Below are 18382 nucleotides of genomic sequence, written 5' to 3'. Positions count from 1 at the left end.
TCTTTCTTGCCTCCTGGAAAGAAAGGAAACCAAAGGTCCCCTTTCAGTCCTTGTTTGAATAAATATAGTACACAATCACTGTGACTCTGATGCTACTCTCCCATATTGTCCTGAGCCATTTTGAAAGAAAATGTTCTTCAGATCTTCAAGTGAAAATTAAGATATTACTGATTTTTGCTTTTAGCTTTTCTCTCAAAAAATGAATAGATTTCTAGCTTTCCATACTCAGACACTTTGAGAGCTAGAGAATGTACAGTTGATGTGAAACCTTCAAGATGGCATCTTTACTGTTATCCATACCTGTCCTTGCCCATATTTTCCAGATAAGGGGGGGGGGGAATTGCTTTATTTTGTTTTAATATATGTGATATGTGTTTCAGAGGAGTTGTAGACACCCTCGAACTCTTTCCTCCCTATATGAATATTAGTTTGTGCTTTCTCCTCCTCTCTCTCCTTGTTCTCTCTCTTGAGACAGGGCCTCACTACATAGCCCAGTCTGACCTCACAATCCTAATCCTCCTGCTTTAGCCTTTTGAATGCTAGGATTAATGTATGCACCATCACATCTGGCTGTATTCAGTATGTGCTTAGTAAAACACAATTGTGGTTTAGGGCAGGCAAAAGAAAATGCAAGAATATTTAAAAGGAAAATACTTTCATGTTCCATATATATGTGAAGGAATCCTCTGCAGAAACAGCAAGATTCATTAATTGGTGTTAATGAATTTTGTGGAGTTTTGATTAACATAAAATTTTTGTATGTGTTTAAGTCATGAAAATAGTCATGTGATACACAAACGCTTGTATCCTGATATCTACAATTAATCTAATTTATAATTATTTGTTTCCTCAATTAATTTTTCATAATCATTCTCTCCCTCCCTCCCTGTTGCCCTTTCTCCCTCCCTCTCTCTCTCTCTCTCTTTCTCTCTCTCTCTGTTCCTCCATTCTTCCCTCCCTCTCCCATCTCTATCTGGAGAGTGTGCATGTGTGTGTGTGTGTGTGTGTGTGTGTGTGTGTGTTAAGGGCCTTTACAACTACTCTATTGACACATTTCCAGTAAATACCCACACTATACATTATATATCTGGCACATACTCATATCTGAATATTTTGGTCTTTAATCATCATCTTTCTATTTGGTTCACTTGCCACCCTGGTAATCATCAGTCTGTCTTCTGTTTCAATATGCTTCACATTTTATACTACAAATTTAAGTGATGGCATAGAAAATTTTTTGTGGGGGTTCTTCCATTTTTCATTTAGTATAACGACCATAGATTCATTTATTTTGGCACAAATGACAAGGTTTCCTTCTATTTTTAAGGCTGAATAACATTCTATTTTATGCTTATTTTCTTTCTTTTTTATTGTGAAAATACCATATAGAGGGGTTATAATTACATGGGCAAGGTACATTTTTTATCAAGCATTGTAGCCTCCTCCTTTGTTTCCTCTTCCCATCCCTTCCCATCTCCCACCCCCCATTTATGCTTATACTCTTAATCCACTCATCTGTCAGTGTACACTTAAGTTATTAACATACATTGTCAATTCTGAGAGATGCTTTAATACATAAGAAAAAAATCTTTCTGAGATCTACATTTCTTTATGTTTAAAATGAGTCCAGAACTAGAATTGGTAGTTCATTAAATAGTTGCACTTTTCACTCATACAGTAACCTCCATGCTTCACTTTAAAACAATTTCATTTGATTCTATTGTTTTATACTGAAATGATATGCAATGATTTATATATTCAAAGATTTCTAACCCATAATGTCCACATTAAGGTTTTAAAACAATGTATTATGGTAAACCACTCTACTTTAAATACACATTCAATAAACAAATAGGTCTATTTTCATCAGGAACTTTATTTAGATGGTTATGAGGACCAAATATATCACAACAGGTCAGGGGCTATGGTTCACACCTGGAATCCCAGCTACTCAGAAGGTAGAGATAAAATCATTAAGAATTGAGGCTAGCTTTGGAAGAAAAGATAGTGAAATCTGAACTCAAAAAACCAAGCTGGGTATAACATCTACCTCAAATTTGAGCTACACAAGAGACATAAGTAGGAAGGTAAGATTTCACATTGCCCCTGACAAAAGATAGGAGACCTATAGTAAAATTAAATAAAAATAATAATTTAAGAAAAAAGGCTAGAGATGTGTCTCACGTGGCACAGTACTTACCTAGCATGATTAAGTCCCTGGGTTCAATCTCTAGTACCAACAAAAACAAATAAATTAAATAGAACATAAGGGCTAAAGTATACCGAGGAAGTATATTGAAACAGTATGTGTACTCTATATAATTAATTCCCTCTTGGGAACACAAGTAAAATATCACCAAAGATTCACCCTGCCCACTGAAGCTGCTAAACAGTTCACAGTAAAGGGCATTTTTTAATCTTTAAATTTGGTTAATTAATCTTCTTCTTGTAACTGAATAATCATTACACTGATCATTGATGTTTTGCTTGAAACTTAGTAACAAGAATAGCATAATTCTATGTCAAAATTTGTTGGTTTTTTTAACCTTTACAGTGTTTATGAATTCTCCACTCCATGCTCATTCAGATGTTGGGTGTGTGTGTGTGTGTGTGTGTGTGTGTGTGTGTGTGTGTGTGTTGGTCCTGGGTCCTGAGCACTTGAGGTTTTTAGTTCAAGGCACTGGAGGTTTTTAGTTCAAGATTAGTACTCTTCCACTGAGCTGCATCCCCATTTCCAGCTTCTATTTTTTTTTTTTTTTTGTCAGTTGTAGGGCCTGAACTCTGGGCTTGGGGACTGTCCCTCAGTTCTTCAGCTCAAGTCTAGTGCTCTACCACTTGAACCACAGCGCCACTTCTGGACTTTTCTGCTTATGTGGTCCTGAGTAGTTGAACCCAGGGCCTCATGCATACAAGGCAAGCTCTCTATCACTGAGCCACCTTCCCAGCCCAATTTCCAGCTACTTGAGGGTTATTTAGAGATAAGATTCTCAAGAACTTTTCTGCCCAGGCTAGCTTCAAACCTTGATCCTTAGATCTCAGCCTCTTGAGCAAGTAGGTCACAGGTGTGAGACACCAGCACCCAGCTTCACATAAGAATGTCTAGTTGCTCATAAAACTTGAGTTTTTTTACATGAATAAAAAATCTTGGATTCATCATGAAAATCAAATCAACTCTTCTTAGAAAGAGTTCCCAAAAACAAAGGAGGAGGTAACAATGCTCAACAAGAAATGTACTCATGATCTTACTGAGAATTGTAACCTCTCTGACAGCATCTTTATAAGAAAATAAAACTTTAAAAAAAGAAAGAGCTACCAATGACACTACCTCAGAAATCATGTTGGTAGTCTATTGAAAGTGTATTTTCACTCTGAAATCTTGGAATTATCCTGTAATAATTAATCATCTTTCTTAAGCAAAGGCACTAAACCATGTTGTTTGTTCTCATTTAATGTGATATATGTTCTAAAAGTGTTTAGTGGTGGAATCATCTACACAGGCCAGGTATTAATAGGTTGTATAAATAGGTATAATCACTTTATTATAAGAATGCAGTATGTGAAATAACCAATTATATTCTATACATATACAGCTAACACGACCATGAACAAAGTACATTTTACTTATTTTATTACACTGTAAATTTAAAATACATTTTACATTGTGTGTGTGGTGTATGATATGTAATTATGTTCTGGGGCTTAAACTCAGGTTTTTTTTTGTTTTATCCTCAAGCTTTTTTGTTTAAGGCTAGTGCTATACTATGGGAGCCACAGCTCCACCTGCAGATGTTTTGGTGGTTATTTGGAGATAACATTCTCATGGACTTTCCTGCCTAGGCTGTGTTGGAACCGTGAGACCCAGATATCAGCCTCCTGAGTAGCTAGGAGTGAGCCACTGATACCAAGCTACATTTTACAGTTTTATATAATATCCTAGTTTAAAGTCAATGCCTAGTATCTTATATCATGTATCAGAGAATCCGCAGGGAAAATAAAAATCTTAAACAGGAATCTCTTTTCACAAAAAGTCTCTTGAAAAGTAGAGTACCACAATTAAAAATTCAAGAATTTGATGGAGAAGGCTGGTCATTGTGAAACATTTCATATTCCACTTTGGTGGTTTAGTCTTACTCAGTGAAAATGTATCCTCAGGGAAGTCTGATGACTTCAACCACTCCATTTCCTTTGTGTTTAAAGCAAGTAAAAGGCAGAATTGTGGCATCAAAGCGAGCAAAATGAGCTAGGTATTCTGCAATCACCACTGGGTGATGAGGCCCTGCAACACTGCACACCTGTGGCCATGCACTGTGTATCTTTTGAGCTGAGCAGGGACCCCCCAGAAGGGAAGCTGAAATCGAAATCCCCTGTGTCATTAGCACTACTGTTTGTGCATAAAGCTCCCTGATTAGCCCCATTGCTCATCTTCAGCACCACAGGATCTTTGTGTACTCGAGAGATCTATGCTTTCATGAGAACGAGGTACCTACCGGCTTTCCATTTTGTTGTTTATGAAAAATCATATCATATTTTATTCACTTTCCCCAAAGCAGATAAATATTACTGGAAATTAGAGCATATCAAAACTGTACAATTTACAATAAGTCTGTAAAATAGTTTCCATCTGCTTAATGAATGACTGCCTACTCTATCTCAAATTCTAGTAGCTCAGGATTTGTTCTCACAGGTTTTCCTGGCCTGGAAGTTTACTACCCTTGGATCTCCATCCCGTTTTCTTTTATCTATGCCCTGGTGTTCCTGGGAAACTGCATGGTGCTGCACGTGGTCCGCACTGAGCCAAGCCTGCACCAGCCCATGTTCTACTTCCTGGCCATGCTGGCGGTCACCGACCTGTGCATGGGCCTGTCCACTGTGCCCACTGTGCTGGGAGTGCTGTGGGGCTTTGTGAAGGAGATCAGCCTGGATGGCTGCATTGCCCAGTCATATTTCATTCACGGGCTATCCTTCATGGAGTCGTCCGTGCTCCTGGTCATGGCTTTTGACCGCTACGTTGCCATCTGCAACCCTCTCCGTTACTCCTCCATCCTAACGAACGACAAAATCCTGAGAATTGGGGTGGCAATCTTATGCAGGAGTTCTATGCTCATTCCCCCCGTCATCATCAGGCTGAAGTTCTTAAATTATTGTCGACTCCATTTCCTTTCTCACTCCTTCTGTCTGCACCAAGACTTAATTCGCATGGCTTGCTCAGACATTCGCTTCAACAGCATCTACGGCCTGGCTCTAGTGATCAGCAATTTGCTGCTGGATGCTGTGCTCATACTTTTGTCCTACATGATGATCTTGCACACGGTTTTGGCGATTGCATCTCGGGAGGAGAGGATCAAGTCCTTGCAGACATGTGTATCTCACATCAGTGCTGTTTCAGTTTTCTACATCCCCATCATCGGTCTGACGATGGTGCATCGCTTTGGGAAGCACCTCTCACCCCTGGTTCATGTCCTCATGGGTAATGTGTATATCCTGTTCCCACCCTTGATGAACCCCATCATTTACAGCATCAAGACCCACCAGATACGAGTGAGAGTCCAGAGGTTTTTCTATGCGAAAGGATCCTGAGCTCCAATGTACAAATTGAAGGGAGTTAAAGAGAAGGAATGAAGTTAAAAAGGGTTAGTGAGAGTCAGTGAACAACTACCTTTACGAAGTTTTATTTTAGTAAAGGTTTTAAAATCACTAGTTCTCTCCTTTCCTTTCCTCTACCCTCCACAGCTAAGGTGTCAATACTTTATACATTATGGGTGAGAGGTGATCAATGCTACAAATCAGACTACAAACATGTGTGTGTGTATGTGTGTGTGTGTGTTTTATTGAAGTTACATTAATCTATGTGTTAGATTTAACAGTAAAATGCATAGCTAGTTGAGTCATGATGTTTTTCCTTATTGAAATGATAAGCTTCTGAAAATAAAAGCCATTTAATCGATCAGCCTTAAGATCATGAGTTATTTTTCCCTCATTTTTTTTTCTCTAAGCAGTAGGTATACTATTTATCTATGCTCTCTAATCCTCATTTCAGCCTTGTCATCATTTAAGGAAGTCAACATCCTAGGTGAATTTAGATGTTTTAAATTATTTGAAAAGCCATAAAACAACAAAAACAAAAAAATAATCTTGATTCGAGATTGTGTGCTTATGCTTATCCACGTTCTTCCATATGAACAATTATGTAAATGAAAATAAAAATAATTAGTAACTCTTAAAGCCAAAGAAATGAGATTTCCTGTCCAGATAGTTATTTAAATGATAATATCTCCTCTTACTGCCATTAGAAAAACATTTAAATCCCTTTGAAAATGTTAACTTTGGTAGGGATTTTTTCTTAACTTCATAAACCCCTAGATGCAATTAAAAACTAAACTGCTTTGATTTTCACTATGAATAAGTATCACACATTTCTAATTTAGTATCTTTATTAAATTTCAGGTAGTTATTACTTTCTATTTAGAAAAGTATTTTTATAATTCTAACAGTAAAATCATATGCTAATTATTTAAGAGATAGTTTCTGTTTGGATTCAGATAAATTATTTTCAGATAAATTATTTTGTTTTAATTAAATTCAAATCACACAATGCTGTTTTTCTGCTCTCTTCTGGTGTTCCTTAAAAAATTGTAAGTAGTTAGGGGCTATTAAAACATTTATATGGTTTGATGGATATATATGATCATGCATCTATAGAAACATAATGAACTTCTCCCTTGTACAACTGATATATGCTAATAAAAATCTTAATTAAAAATTTATATGAGAAATAGCTGTTAAACAAAATCACTAAGTACAAAAATGTATCTTTTGATTGAGATTTATGTGTACAAATTACTCAAAATGTAATATATAAAATGCTATGCATAAAATATATCAATATTTTATAGATGTATTAGTCATCTATACTTTTTCCTATTCAATGTGTCTGTGTACAGTTTTACATATTTTAAAAGCTATATTTATAAAACTACTGACAGTTGCTGGGTACTGGTGACTCATGCCTATTATCCTCAGAAATGTGAGATCTAAGGATTACTGTTGAAGCCAGCCCAGAGAGGAAAGTGTATGAGACTTTTATTGCCAATTTTATTTCAAGGCAAGTAATAGAGCACTAGCCTTAAAATAAAAATAAAATAAACAGGGATAGTGTTCATACCCTGTGTTCAAGCCTCAAGACTTGATTAAAAAAAAAAATACTGATAGTCATGTACTCATTAGCAAATCAAAAAGACAATATTTCTATCACTCTTATATCTGTCCTTTGTCTATCTCTCCCACTATCTGAAGACCTTGACATTTATTTACTGTCATATAAATTTGCCATTAAGGGAATATCACATAAATTAAGTAAAATTAATAAATGACTAAAATAATAAATAGAAACATCAATATTCAAAGTAATATTGGAAAGCTGCACTAACTCCTGCCATTTTGTAGTTTTTTATTATATATATATATATATATATTATTGTAAAGATACTATACAGAGGGGTTACAGTTACATGAGCAAGGTATTGAGTCCATTTCCCATTGAGCATTGTTCCTTTGTTTTTCCCCTACCATCCCTTCCCTCCTCACCTCCCCAACTCCTCCTCACCCCTCAAAGTTGTGCAGTTCATTTTCAACATTGTATCTTGTACATCTAATTGTTACAATGGGTCAACCTGTATCCTTATTTCAGAATTTTGTATTTCTCTTCTCCTCCCCAAATTAGAAAAATATATATACAAGATGCAGGGCACCAGAATCAAAAACAGTGAAAACAGGGGTTATACCATGGGAGAAGAACATACAAAAGAAACAAAAAAAATCACATAGTACATTATAAGTACATTAAAAACAGCAAGAAAGATAAAACTTCTTGTATCCTTATCTTGGGGTTTATTTCACTTAACATCATCTTATCTGGTCATATGTACATAGCTTTTGACCTTTTCTGCTTGTCCTAGACATACACTAGTTATTGCAGATAAAAGAAAACATGGGACCTATGTTTCTTTGGGCCTGGCTTACTTCACTTAATGTGATTATTTTCCAAGTTTTTCCATTTCCTAACAAATTGGGCTGTTTCATTCTTTCTGATGGAGGCATAGAATTTTTATTGTATTTATATCACATTTTCTTGATCCATTCATCTACTGAGGGACTTCTGGGCTGGTTCCATATCTTAGCTAAAGTTTGTCTTTAAGTCTTTAGCCCATTTATTTATAGGGCAGTTGTTTCTTTGAGGATTTGTTGTTGGAGGATTTAATTTTTTGAGTTCTAAGTATATTTTAGATATGAGACCCTTGTCTGTTGGATGGCTAGTGTAGATCTTCTCTCAATCCATGGGATTTCTATTGATCTTGCTAGCTATGTCCTTTGCCATGCAGAAGCTCTGCAGTTTCATGCAATCCTATCAAATAGGATTGAATTTTTGTGCTTCTGGGTCTTTATTAAGAAAATTTCGGGCTGTGCTAAGGAGCCCTAGAGTTTCTCCTATTCCTTTCTGTAATGAGAAAACAATTTTTTTAATTTTAAAAAATTTAAGTAGAAAAAAGGGTTCTTCGATTTTATTGGGGGGGAGGGGAGGTAATCTTGTGTCTCCTCTGTGTCCATAACCAATCTCTTGGTGGAGTCTCTGGTTTGCTTGTGGTATTTTGTTTTCCTGTGGCTTGACTGGTTTCTTAAATCAATTTGTTTGAGCACGGAGGATGAAACTCTGCCTTACCAGAGGCTTTATGACCCTCTTCCTGGGCTAGTTCAGTGGGAGGGCATGCATCTGCTTTGAGTATCATAAAAAAAGGAAATGACTGTTTCCTCTAGCTGGGAGTTACTGTGATGGGGCTAGGTTGTGGGTAGGGTTGAGGCCTATCAGCAATCATTACCTTTTCCCTGAGGGGCTAGCTTCTCCTGAGACACTCACAGAGCCCAGCCTTGAGCCATTTTCAGGATTTATGTGTACTGATTTCCCAATTGATTTTCTTTCACCCTTCTTCAAGTGGGTCTGCTGCCTGTGCTGCAGTGGGGTTGGGCAGCCTCTGGCTCTGTTTACCCAGTGAAGAAAATCACTCCTCCATGGGTGGAGCTTTCTCTATCTGGCAAGGGCAACTTTCCCTGGAGGTGGAGCTAAGCCCTGCAGGTCAGGTTCCTTGATCTGTTGAATGGCTCCTATTGTCTTCTTCCAAGGCCTGTGTTATGTTCTAGCTGCTCTGCCTGGTCTTTGTCAGTATCAAGATGGAGTTCTTCTCCAGTGGTGGAAGAAGGGCTACCTTCACACCTCTGCTCTGTGAGAAGGAGTGAGAGAATGTCTTGTGGGGTTTTCATGACTTTCCCTTGGTTTCTGGACCGTCCACGGTGTGCAGTAAATTTCTGCTCCTTGTCAATTCTTGCTGGTGCTGAGTAGAATCTGCTCACACACTGCCTCTGGTGCCTTTGTCCTGGGCTCTCTCTGTTGATATGGTGGCCATCAGCAGTGTCAGTGCCATCACCTCCACAGACACAGCAAGTGCTTGAATCTGTCTCCTTAATCAAGCTGCCTGATTTTTCCCTCTCTGGCCAAACTCTGTACTATGATGGCACTCTTGATATGACTCTCTAGCCTTGGACCTTTCACTCGAACACTAAAACTGGTTTCTATTCATGAGCTTGTTTAGCCCCCAGCTTCTCCTCCACCATCTTCCTCCAGACTCCCCAGTACTTTTCCTTAAAGAAAACTGGTGATCTGAGAAGGCAGATGAATGATTGCTGGAAAGTAGGGCAAATATACTCAAGCATTTTGTATGCATGTGTGATAATGGAACAAAGAAAAGTACTGAGGCTGGTTTGGAAAGCCAGAGGGAATAGGAAGGAGAATTGTGGAGAGGTAACCCTGACCAATGTGTACTGTATGCATAAATGAACATGATAAAAAGAAACCTCACTGTATAATAAATTGGTGCTAACACAAAAATAAAATATCTAAAATATACTTAAAGCTCAAAAAACTAAATGCCCCACAACATGAACTCTTAAAGAAACAGCAAGCCAATTAATAAACAGGCAAGGACTTAAAGAAAGACTTATCCAATGAAGAACTAAGAATGGCCAATAGACATATGAAGAAATGTTCAACATCTCTGGCCATAAAAGAAATGTAATCAAAACAACATTAAGATTCCACTTCTCCCCAGTTAGCATGGTCATTATCAAAAAAAAAACTAACAATAACAGATTCTGGCAGGAATGTGGTCAAAAGGGAACTCTATTACACTCTTGGTGGGAATGTAAACTTCTTCAACTACTATGGAAAGCAGTACAGAGAATGTTCAAAGAGTAAACATAGAGCTTCCCTATCACTCAGCAATCCCATGCCTGGGCATTTATCCAATAGACCTTAAACAAGGCCACACTAAAGCTACCAGCACAGCCATGTTCATTGCAGCATTGTTTACCATAGCCCAGATATGGAATCAACCCAGATGCCTCTCAGTGCATGAATGGTTCAAGAAAATGTGGTATATAGACATAATGGGATTTGACCTATCCATCAGAAAGAATGATATTGTGCCTGCATCTTTAATAAAACATCATAAGTGAATATGGGATGAGATGAAGTGTACTGAGTATCAGAGAGGAAAGACCAACTTTAGGGGTGACATCAAAGCACTGACAACTGATGGGACAAGTCATTGATGAGAACAAGTGACAAGACACCAAGAAGTAAGAACCTCTGGATTGTATTGAAGTATCAGACAGGCAGCTTGTGGGCCTAGGGCAGAATAAGTTATACATTGAGATGAGGCTACATGGGGTCTTGAGACACATGAGGATTCAATATTGTCTTAGACCAATGTCTTACTTTGGAGAGTTCCCTATGCCAGGCAGGTTTATGAGGGTGGTCTAGGTGAGGGCCCCTGTGTTTAGGGATCTGCAGCTGTGGAAGAGAGTGCTGAGCATGTAATGGAGCTGAGAAGCCCCAAGTGCTGAGCAGGGATAAGTAGATTTTAGATATGAAACCCTTGTCTGATGCATAGCTGGTAAAATAAATCTTTTCTCATTCTGTGGGATTTCTATTTACCTTCAGAAAGAATAATATTGTAATGTTAATAAGGAAATGAAAACATTTGGAAAAAATTATATTAAGCAAAGAAAGACAGATTCAAAGAAACATAGGTTGCATGGTTTCCCTCATTTGTGGTAACTAGAATGTGCCTATAAATCTACAAGTAAACACACTAGATAGTAAAAGAAAAAAATACACTGGGATATGATTAATTATACAGGTTCCTAGGCATTCACACAGAGTGCAACCAAAGGAGGATATTCTTTTTTTTTTTTTTTTTTTTTTTTTGGGTCTGGTCATGGGGCCTGAACTCTGGGCCTGGGTGCTGTCCCTCAGCTCTTCAGCTCAAGGCCAGCGCTCTACCACTTGAGCCACAGCGCCACTTCCGGCTTTTTTCTTTTTGCTTATGTGGTGCTGAGGAATCGAACCCAGGGCCTTGAGCATGCAAGGCAAGCGTTCTACCACTGAGCCACCTTCCCAGCTCCCATGGAGGATATTCTTAAGAAATGATCACATAGATGCAATAGCTAAGAGCATCAGACAATACAAAATACTTATGGAAATGAACTTCAGGAAGTGAAAACAAGAGGATTTTTTTCTTTGTTGCTATTTTTGCTTTCATCTTTTGTCTTGTTTGTTCATATATCTGTCTTTGGGAGGACAAAGTGGGGCACATAAAAGGAGAGACAAAGGGTGAACAAATGTAGCTGTGATACTCACTAGACACTGTTGAAAATGAATTATACAACTGTGGGTGGGGATAGGAGTAAAACATTGGGAGAGAATGAGGGAAGGGGCAACATTTTTCAAAAAGAAATATACTCTCTATCTGACTTATATAACTGTAACCCTTCTATACATCACCTTTACAATAAAAATAAATAAGTGGAAAAAGGGAAAAACAAAAAGTAAAATAAAACATGTATCTTTTAAAAAGAAACAAACAGGGGGCTGGGAAGGTGACTCAGTGGTAGAGTGCTTGCCTTGCATGCAGGAGGACCTAGGTTCGATTCCTCAGCACCAAATAAGCAAAAAAAGAAAAAAAAGCCGGAACTGGCATTGTAGCTCAAGTGGTAGAGCACTAACCTTGAGCTGAAGAGCTGAGGGACAGCCCCCAGGCCCAGAGTTCAGGCCCCACGACCGTACCCAAATAAATAAATAAGTAAATAAATAAATAAAAGAAACAAACAGAATATGATATCAGGGTTTTTCTCAAAAAGGACTACTATACTTTTATTTATGGTTGACTTGATATAATCAACGTTCTGTTAATTTAAAGGGGGCACTTCTAAGAGTTGGTTTAAATCAACAGAATTTATTGCTAATAGAAAAGACCTGCACAGCCCTGTCTTGAATTTTCTTGGTCTTGACTCCATAGATGATAGGGTTCAGACAGGGTGGTACAACCACATAGAGATTAGCAATGAGGATGTGCACACTGATGGGTATGCTGTGGCCTCCAAATCGGTGAGCAAGAAAAGAAAAGAAAGATGGACTGTAGAACAAGAGAATGACACAGACATGGGAGCCACAAGTACTCAAAGCCTTGTGTCGGGCATCTCGGGAAGGAATTCTAAACACAGTACAAAGTATAAGCACATAGGAGACTACAATAATGATCACATCTAGAAATGTGGAAAACAGAGCCACAATCACACCGTAGTAGATATTGACTTTGATGCTGTCACAGGCCAGCCTGGCAATGCCCATGTGTTCACAATATGAGTGACGTATGATACTCCTCCCACAGTAAGTGAGCCGATAAACCAGAAAAATCAAGGGGAAGCAAATGAAGAAACTCCTAGTTACAGAGGCCACACCCAATTTCCCAATGACTGAGTGGGTTAGGATGGTTGTATATCTCAGTGGATAACAGATGGCCACAAAGCGATCAAATGCCATAGCCAGCAATACAGCAGACTCTGTCACAAAGATGAAATGGAGGAAAAACATTTGAGACACACAGCTACCAAAAGAAATTCCCCCAGCTTGGAACCAGAATATGGCTAGCATCTTTGGTGTGGTGACCGTGGAGAGTAAGATATCTGCCAGAGCCAACATGGAGAGGAAAAGGTACATGGGCTCATGGAGAGTGCGCTCAGAGAAGATCAGGAATATCAAGAACGCATTGCCTACAATAGCTATTATGTACATAGAACAGATGGGGATGGAGATCCAGATGTGTGCATTTTCCAGTCCTGGGATGCCAATCATGGTATACCAGATGTCTCTGAGGTTGGTCTGATTTGAAGATATTGGAGAGGTAGTCATCTTTTTCTTTGGCCTCTGATAGTGGAAACTGGAATTGGAAAGTTGGGAGAAAAAAGAATGAGAAATCCCAGAAATTTTATCCACTTATATATGTGCAGGGATCGTGGCAAGGTTATTGCCTTAAGAAGAGGTTGGTATCTATTTATGTTTGAAGGATAAGAAGCCAGTGACGAGAAAGTTATCACAATTTTCTAAACATGCTACAAGTAGTAACAACACTAGTAAAAGAAAATAGCCATTTTTAGTGTATTTATAATGTCTTCAAGGCACTCTACTCAAGGCAGTATTTTCATTGTATTATCATCTATTCTCATGAAGGCTCTTTCATATTATGGTTCTTTTTTACCTGACTATTTCTGATGATTAACCACAATTCTCTTCTATGGAATACTAGGAATATACTGGTCAAAATATAGTTATGGTCTTTTGTGAGCTCAATATCACTCATTCATTGATGTGCATTTACATTGTACAATCATAATTAGCTTTATTCTTCGTTATGGGTTGGCACATTAATTAATTAATTTATTTATTTTTTTGTCGGTCATGGGGCTTGAACTCTGGGCTTAAGCAGTGTCCCTCAGCTCTTCAACTCAAGGCGAGCACTCTACCGCTTGAGCCATAGCACCACTTCTGGTTTTCTAGTGTTTTATTTGAGATAAGAGTCTCACAGACTTTCCTGCTCAGGCTGGCTTTGAACTGTGATTCTCAGATCTCAGCCTCCTGAGTAGCTGGGATTACAGGTGTGAGCCACCAGCACCCAGCTGGGTTGGCACATTTATTAAATAATCAATCACGTATATTTGTCAGCAGAGAACAGATATTATCTTTATCTAGCTGTCTCAATAAAGAATCAGAAGCTTTTGATTAAATCTGTACAGAACATTTGGCTTTAGAGAAAGAATGTTCTTGTGAAGAACAAGCAAGACAAGTAAAACTCTTAAATGTGGAATAAAAATCACTACATATCAATATATGAAACATGTATTAGTGTCACTAAAACATGACTAGCCTAGTAGACTGTCTTGTCTATGTGAAGATTAAAATCTTGACAAGAAAGCCAAGGGATTAATATTCTTTATGGAAAGACTTTATTATTATTATAAATACATAAGAAATTTCTTAAATTAACCAATTTTATAGGAAGAAAGCATTACCAAAATTATGTTTTTGTTATCTTTTTATACATAACATAGATAATTTATTTTCTATGTCAGCTTCCAAGTTATACACTTCTACAATCCTAATTACATATTTTGTATTATTCTTAACCAATGTATTTTAAATCCCATAATGGCAATGAGCATATTTTAGACTTGTAGTATAAGTTTCTGTCAAGAAATTAGATTTAAATGGTAAGATGTTTGAAGAGAGAAAGAGTTCTAAGGAAATTTCCCAATGGACAAAACAGAATAAGAAATAAGGGCTCGGTGGCTCATGCCTGTAATCCTAGCTACTCAGTATGCAGAGATCTGAGGATCATAGTTCAAAGTCATGTGAGCAGGAAAGTTCGTGAGACTTAATCACGAAGTAAGCTCTAAAAAACCTAGAAGTGGAGCTGTGTGGCTCATGTGGTAGAGCATTAGCCTTCAGCAAAAATGTTCTGGGTCAGCACCTAGGCCTTGAGGTTAAGTATAACAACTGGCACCAAAAAAAAAAAAAAAAAAGAAGAAAGAAAAAAGAATGAGGGCTGCAACAGTAGAAACAAAATAAAGAAAAAGTGTGTAGAAATAATTAAGTATATGGACTAGTGAATCTTGTGTGATAATCTAATGAATGGAGAGGAATAAAATATTTTGTCATAAATACTTGGTAAATACATTTTCAATATAAGAGATAGAGTTAAAATTGTAGCATTTGAAATAAGTCAATAAATGGGATATTTGGTTGTAACCAATAGATGCATATTTTATGTATTTGGATAGAACAATCTGGAAGTGAATAAATGTTGAAGATTTTCTAAGACCTGTGTTGTACATGGGATAAAGAAGACTGTATTTGGGAGTTTGTCTAAGTCCTCACCTCAGCCTTTTCATCAACCATGAGCTTGATTAAGGCATAGCATCATTCTGAACTTGAAAGCCACACAAACTGGTCAAGTACCAACTCAAATCTACATTCCTTCATAGATGCAAAATCTCAATTGATCATGAATTGAGATCTGAAAGAGCAATAAACAAGCAAAAAAAAGCCCAGGAAAAATGTTGCATTTTAAAATTATACTTTAAGTCATTCCTTTGGATTCAAACAAAAAGAATGGGAAACACAATTAAGATACCACGTCTTCCCTTTTCAATTGATCTGGGCACAGAGACTATTTATAACACTGAGAGATCTCAACTTACTATACTTTAAAATACAATGAATATATTTTAGTTTAGTCCCCACATTATTAGCTAATCTTGTCTTAGCATGTTCCAAGATCTGTGTACTGTGTTTATGTAATTTAACTTTCATGAAATACCACTCAGTAATTATAGTTATTTGTAATAAACCAACTGTGTTTACATGATTTTCATCTCACACATAAAATAATGTCACAGCCAGCTTCTGTTGGCTCATGCCTGCATTCCTAGCTTCTGTGGAGGCTGAGATCCAAGGATCGTGGTTCAAAGACAGCCAGTACAGAAAAGTCCTTGAAACTCTTATTGCTAATTAAGCACCAACAAAGCCAGAAATAGAGCTGGGCTCAAATTCAATCTTTTCCCTTGGCTTTCTTCTTCTTCTTTTTTTTTTTAAAAAGGTCAAATTTTGGAGTCTTTATTTTAGTGCTAGTGATATGCAGGCTTCCTTGGCTTTCTTGATAGCACCTTCTTGTCTTGCTACTGTATTTTCCATGTCTGAGATTGGCTTCCAGTACTATTATTTTTCATTATTATACTGATGTTATCATTCTTATTTTTATGTTATTACCTAGTGCAACTTTAAAATATTTTATTGATAATAAGATGTCAAATAGGAATAGTAGGTAATCACCAATTTTCATACAATATCAAAAATAATTAATAGTTACACTGGATTTTATTGAAAAGTATTAGAAGAGTTGGAGATGTGACAGTTGAAAGACAAAATTGTAGGGAACTTGTAGGAGGATTGACATGAAGATGGAAAAAAAAGAAATAGAAGATGGAGACTAGAATAATAATACACACACACACACACACACACACACACACACACACACACACACACACACACACACACACACTGCAGCCTGAACTCTGGGCCTGGGCACTGTCCCTCAGCTCTTCAGCTCAAGGCTAGTGCTCTACCACTTGAGCCACGGCACCACTTCTGGCTTTTTTTTTGCTTATGTGGTGCTGAGGAATCGAACCCTGGGTCTCATGCTTGCTAGGCAAGCGCTCAACCACTGAGCCACCTTCCCAGCCCCTAGAATAATTTTTAACTGGAAATTTTCTCTTCAATGCAAATGAAGTAACTTTATTGCCTTAGCTTGGGTCAGAGGAGTAAAATAATGAGGATAGAATTGAAAAGAAAAGGTAGAGAGACTGTTTTTGGAATTAAATTTCTCTCATGTTTCCAGACAATTTGATGAATGTGAGTGTGCTACTCATTAAGGCAAACAATGCAGAAGTACTAGGGGATCAATGAGGATTTTTGAAAGACCTACATTTGCTACAACTCTCTGCAATAAAATAAAAAGCACTGCTTATTTGAGTTGTCTCAAAGCTCATGTGAAAGGAAGGAACACTTGAGTAAAGGATTGAATAGCACAAAGTATGTATCAATAAGCATAAACCATTAGGACAGATGGCTTGAGGTGGGGATATATGGGTATTTTTGTTTTTATTATACTTATTATTATTTTTCTGAAACAAAGTCTCAGACCAAAATGGTGTCAAACTGATAATCCTCCAGCCTCAATGCCCAGGCACTGGAATTGCAAAAGTACATCTCCTCATCTGTTCCAGAAAGATTTTTCTGGTAGAACTAAGAGCATCCATGCTTACAAAGGAGTCTACGTAAGATCTTTAGAAAGTCGAGTGATTTTTTTTTTCCAGCAGACAAGTCGTATTTTCCAGGATTAATGGCTAGACAACGAGAAGGAAAGAGGTCATCTCATCACAGAAGAAGCCTGATTGTCCAGCAGTTAAAGGTTAGGCTGAGTAGAAGGGAAAGAGATTCCACAAACTGGAAGCAAAACTGAGGAACCGAAAGAGAAAGAGCAGGTTTAGTCTGAGAGAATGTTTTCCCTGTTCCTTTGATGTTAATCAATAAAGAGGATCTATTCTTGGTCTTTACAATCTATTTCTTCTTTTTCCCACATCCAAGCCTTCCAAACTCAAATCATCTCTGTGTCCCTCTATCAACTTTCCTTCAAAAGTACTGAAACATACCCTACCTGAAGGATTGCATTAATGAACTCTGAAGGACAGACATGAGTTTGTTACTGTTACAGGTTTAGATAATAACTACACAAAAGTTCACAAAATCTACTGATATAGTGTCATCTTCAAAGTCCATAATATGAGCTATTCTTTAGTCATCTGATCCTGGTTTGAGAATCATGTAAAGTAAGAACTGAAATATTTTTAGCTGAATTCAGCTAATTTCTTCTTTCACTATAATAACCACTGCTTTTCTTGCTAAGGAATTAATCCACTGTAGCTTTGGGATTATATTGTATCCACAGTTCAGGAGGAAAAGGAAATAAATGTAAGCGATTGGTTTCTGAAATCTCTAATACTCCTTCCAGAGATAATCATTAACTTTCTATTTCTTATGCACTTTTATTATGAAGAATGAAGTTGCATGTGATGCATGTGATACTCTCCCTTGATTTTTCTCCTTATCTGAAAATACATTTCTCTCATGCACTTGGACTTTGTTTTGTATCATATTCTGTCTTTTCTATTTTCTTCCCAACTCTACCCTCTCTCTAGATGAATGGGCATAGTTTCAAAACAAACAAATATGAAAGCAAAATTTAAAACAAAAACAATTTAAAAAGTATAATTAGCTATTAAAATGTTCTGTGACTTTACCTCTTCCTATCTTGAGAAACAGACTTCCACACTCAATTATACTAAGACTCCCTTTATGTCTTACTCCCTTTTCTGT

The 18382-nt window shown here is 37.3% G+C and overlaps 2 protein-coding genes across 2 annotated transcripts; one reads left to right on the top strand and one right to left on the bottom strand.

Moving 5' to 3' along the window:
• The first annotated feature begins 4632 nt into the window (after positions 1–4632).
• Positions 4633–5577, top strand: LOC122116673 (olfactory receptor 51V1-like). The gene has a single exon (XM_042690393.1). It carries the CDS (start codon positions 4633–4635, stop codon positions 5575–5577), a length of 945 nt encoding a protein of 314 aa, XP_042546327.1.
• Positions 5578–12334: 6757 nt separating this feature from the next.
• On the bottom strand, positions 12335–13300 carry LOC122115872 (olfactory receptor 52Z1-like). Its single transcript, XM_042689446.1, has one exon. The coding sequence runs from the start codon at positions 13298–13300 to the stop codon at positions 12335–12337; it is 966 nt and encodes a 321-aa protein (XP_042545380.1).
• Between the last annotated feature and the right edge of the window lie 5082 nt (positions 13301–18382).

This window comes from Dipodomys spectabilis, unplaced genomic scaffold (assembly GCF_019054845.1).
Source record: "Dipodomys spectabilis isolate Male_0828 unplaced genomic scaffold, ASM1905484v1 ptg000003l, whole genome shotgun sequence".
In the NCBI taxonomy this organism is placed as follows: Eukaryota; Metazoa; Chordata; class Mammalia; order Rodentia; family Heteromyidae; genus Dipodomys; species Dipodomys spectabilis.
This window is presented reverse-complemented; position numbering and strand designations above follow the sequence as displayed.

Excerpts from the sequence above, each read along its gene's own strand:
- LOC122115872 (XM_042689446.1), bottom strand. The coding sequence starts at position 13,300 with ATGACTACCTCTCCAATATCTTCAAATCAGACCAACCTCAGAGACATC.
- LOC122116673 (XM_042690393.1), top strand. The coding sequence starts at position 4,633 with ATGACTGCCTACTCTATCTCAAATTCTAGTAGCTCAGGATTTGTTCTC.